Source organism: Protobothrops mucrosquamatus, unplaced genomic scaffold (genome assembly GCF_001527695.2).
Source record: "Protobothrops mucrosquamatus isolate PMUCROS unplaced genomic scaffold, P.Mucros_1.0 scaffold16594, whole genome shotgun sequence".
Classification (NCBI taxonomy): Eukaryota; Metazoa; Chordata; class Lepidosauria; order Squamata; family Viperidae; genus Protobothrops; species Protobothrops mucrosquamatus.
Genome location: NW_015402359.1, coordinates 1 through 3,873, shown reverse-complemented (window position 1 = coordinate 3,873; position 3,873 = coordinate 1). Strand labels below are relative to the sequence as shown.

Below are 3,873 nucleotides of genomic sequence, written 5' to 3'. Positions count from 1 at the left end.
TTCTAGCACTGATGATGTTACCAAGTTGGGTGATGAAACGTCTGCAAGAAAACCACCCAGCTCAGAGAGCACCAAGGACCCCACAGTTTTCTTCCTCCTCCTCCTCCTCCTCCTCCTCCTCCTCCTCCTCCTCCTCCTCCTCTCTGCAAACCCCATTCCCTTCTAGCACTGATCACGTTACCTACTTTGGTAATGAAACGTCTGCAAGAAAAAACAACCAAGAACACACACACACACACACACACACACACACACACACACTGGATCTATTTCCTTCCACGAGATCCTTGAGAGGTTGTTGTTGTTTTTTGACCACCACACAATATTATCCTAACCATTCTTCCTAGCAGAGTTTTGCGGAATGAACTCTTCTCTCTGGGAAGCCGAAGAGGAGGGGGGAAGAGGAGGACAGCCATGGAATGATGCAGGAGGGAGGGAGGGAGGGTGGCTGGGAGTGGGGAAGGGAAAGAGACGGGACTTTAGAAGTCTGTCTTTGACTTTTCCTTTCAGGAAACACATCCTGTTCACATCGGAGAGGGCCGTGGCAGTGGCCCTGTCGCTTGCAATCGGCTACGCCCTGGGCTTTCACCAAAAGCAGCCGCGCAAACAACCGTTTCCTTTTCATGGACAGATAGGAGAGGAGAGGGGGGGGGAGAGAGAGAGAGAGAGAGAGAAAACTTCCTTGCAGCAAGGATTCTGCTTTCCTGCTCCGGCAGTGTGCGGGCTCCGTCATCGGGGAGGGAAGAGCAAGCAGCGCTGGAGAAGAGTCCCTGGGAATACGCACTCTTCCTTGGGGATGCAAGCCTTTCATCTCTCTCTCTTGGGGATTGGCCTTGGCACAAAGCGTTGAAGCCGAGGACCCTCCTGGCGTCCTTCTGAGAAATTCGGGTGACGGCAAAAGCGTTTCTGGGGTCTTGACACCTCTCGCCGCAGGGCCCAGCCCCTTCCCACATCTGCGGGTCAGAAGGCTGAAGGGACGGACAGCCTTCAAGAGGCACTGTGGGCCTCCAGCTGTCCGAGAACACCACTCCATCCCCGTAGCCACTGCCTACGTCGTCGTGGTGGGACCCTTTGCAAATTGGGTGTCGGAAAGAATGCGCCTGCTCAACTTCCAACTCTACACCAGCTCGGTCCTGCTCAAAGGAGAAGAAGGTGGATAAAGCAAGCCCTGAGGAGGGAAGGAGCAATCTGGAAGACCTCGCTCTTGCCCTTCTTTTGCGCATGGATTTCTCCTCTCTGCCTCGTGGGTCTTTGTGCGGCCAGGAACTTCCCAGCAGCTGACTTTGAGAATGAATGGCGATGTACTCTAGCCATTCCTAACGCGCTCCTGCACCTGCCTCCCACCGACCAGACCCAATTCAATGCCCTGCAGCTGATTTGGGGACCCTTGGATCTTCTCCCCGAGAGCGGCCGCCGGCGCTGGGTGACCGTCAGATATGACGGTCCAGAAACTGATCGCCACAGCCGTGTTGGTCGCGCTGGTGTCCCTGATTCTCAACAACGCGGCTGCCTTCACTCCCAACTGGGTGTACCAGACCTTGGAGGACGGGCGTAAGCGCAGCGTGGGGCTGTGGAAGATGTGCTGGCTGGCAGAGAAGGGCAAAGGAGGTGTGGGCGCAGGTGCCAAGCACGGGCAAGGGGTGGAGCATGAATGCGAAGCCCTGGGCTGGGGTTCGGAGCCCGCTGGCTTCCAGGAGTCCCGAAATACTGTCAAACGTAAGTCTCGTTTCTCATTTCTCGTTCTCCACTCGGTCTTAAAAATGGCCCGTGAGGCACGTCCCATAGGTGCTTTCCCCAAAGGCGACTGGATTTTCTTGAGTGGGGTTTTTTTTTTCCTTCTTGAAAACATTTTGCTTCTGAAGAACTGAAGAAGCAGCTTGTCGGATGCGAAGTGAAACGTTTTCAAGGCAAAAAAAACCCCAACAACAACCCAAGAAAGTCCAGTTGCTTTTGGGAAAAGCACCTTTGGGACAATCAGGATTGAGCATCTCCAAAGACGTTGGGTCTGTCGCGCAGCAAACTTGGCTCAAAACTTTGCACCTGGAAAACTAGAAGGCGGACTGTGAAATATTTGCTCCGTCGGGGCTCGATCTGGAAAGGGGTGAGGGCCAGAGGTTTTTCTCTCTCTCTTCAGAAGAAGCTTCAACGAAGCAAGAAAGATACTCGGGGAGCAAATGAAGAGAAATTGGGTCCAGAAAAATAACACAGTTGGGCTACAAGAGATGGAGAAAGACACGGAAAATACAGGAGGCAGAGTAAATGCGGTATTCAAAGCTAGATAAGATGAACCGGCTTTGCAAGCATCTATTTTGACTTAAAGCCATCAGCAAAAGCTTTAACAGAGGATTAGCTGTCGTAGCTGATTCCTGCACTGATCCAAGGATTGGATTAAGACAGCATGTCTCAACCTTGTCAACTTTAAGATACCTGGACTTTGGCTCCCAGAATTCCCCAAGCATGCTGGCTTGGGAATTCTGGGAGCTGAAGTCCACGCCCCTTAAAGTTGACGAGGTTGAGAAGCACTGGACTAAAGGATCCTTAATCCTTCATTGCGGTGAGGTTGGCTGTTTCCTTTTAGGCTTGCAATCCAAACATGGACTCTGTTAAGACGGGTACCGTGGGGATAAGATGGGATCTCTGTGAGATCTTCCCAGTTCACACCCCCAGTCCAAACTCTTGGTTGAAAAAGAAACGTGATGGAAGATTTCTCCTGGCAAAATCTTCCCGGTGGGAGAGGATAAAAGGGGTCATTTTTGCAGGGAAGAAAAAATGACAGAGAACAATCAGTTATGAAACTCTTCCCTCTTGATCTCTTTCCTTTTGTAAATCTGCTGCAGGCTACAGCCTTCTCGACTGTACCTTAATTTATTTATTTTTTTAAAAAAAGAAAAAACTAGAGAACAACTACACTCAGCTCCGTGACACGGGAAGTTTGACCTTTTGTTGTGCTATTTCCAGTTCACTAGGTGGCAATACTTGGCAAGCGGTGGGAAGGGATGAGGAAAATGTCTCGGGAAGCCTATTCAAAGAGGAATATAGGCAGTTTCTTTCCAGCAAGTCAAATTCTTTGCTCCATTTCAGCCAGTAATGCCTGCTCCTCGCTGACTATCCTTCCCCCAAATTTTAGGACATCCTTTCACAGCTTGACTCCCTCTTCCTTGTGTCCCCCCTCGTAATAATAATAATAATAATAATAATAATAATAATAATAATAATAATAATAATAATAATAATAATAATAATAATAATAATAATAATAATAATAATAAAAAAAGTTGGAAGGGACTTTGGAGGTCATCGAGTCCAACCCCTGCTCAGGCAGGAACCCTACGCCATTTCGGACAAACGGCTATCCAGTCTCTTTTTAAAAACTTCCAGTGTTGGAGCATTCACCACTTCTAGAGGCAGGTTGTTCCACTGGTTAATTGTTCTAACTGTCAGGAAGTTTCTCCTTAGTTCCAGGTTGTTTCTCTCCTTGATTAGTTTCCATCTGTTGCTTCTTGTCCTGCCTTCAGGGTTTTTGTAGAATAGCTTGACTCCCTCTTCTTTGGGGCAGCCCCTGAGATACTGGAACACTGCTATCATGTCCCCCCTCGTCCTTCTCTCTGTTAAACTAGACATACCCAATTCTAGCAACCGTTCCTTATATGCTTTAGCCTCCAGTCCCCTGATCCTCTTTGTTGCTCTTCTCTGCACTCTTTCTAGAGTCTCAGCATCTTTTTTACATCGTGGTGACCAAAACTGGATGCAGTATTCCAAGTGTGGCCTTACCAAGGCATTGTAAAGTGGTATTAATACTTCACGTGATCTTGATTCTATCCCTCTGTTAATGCAGCCCAGCACTGTGTTGGCTTTTTTGGCAGCTGCAGCACA

The 3,873-nt window shown here is 49.0% G+C and overlaps 1 protein-coding gene across 1 annotated transcript; it reads left to right on the top strand.

The window, feature by feature from the left end:
- Positions 1-1,436: 1,436 nt before the first annotated feature.
- LOC107301785 (transmembrane protein 204-like) lies at positions 1,437-1,716 on the top strand (the record flags this gene model as incomplete). The annotated part of the gene is made up of 1 exon (XM_015830966.1): positions 1,437-1,716. A coding segment is annotated over exon 1 (280 nt), but the record flags the coding sequence as incomplete, so codon positions are not given.
- Positions 1,717-3,873: the final 2,157 nt, after the last annotated feature.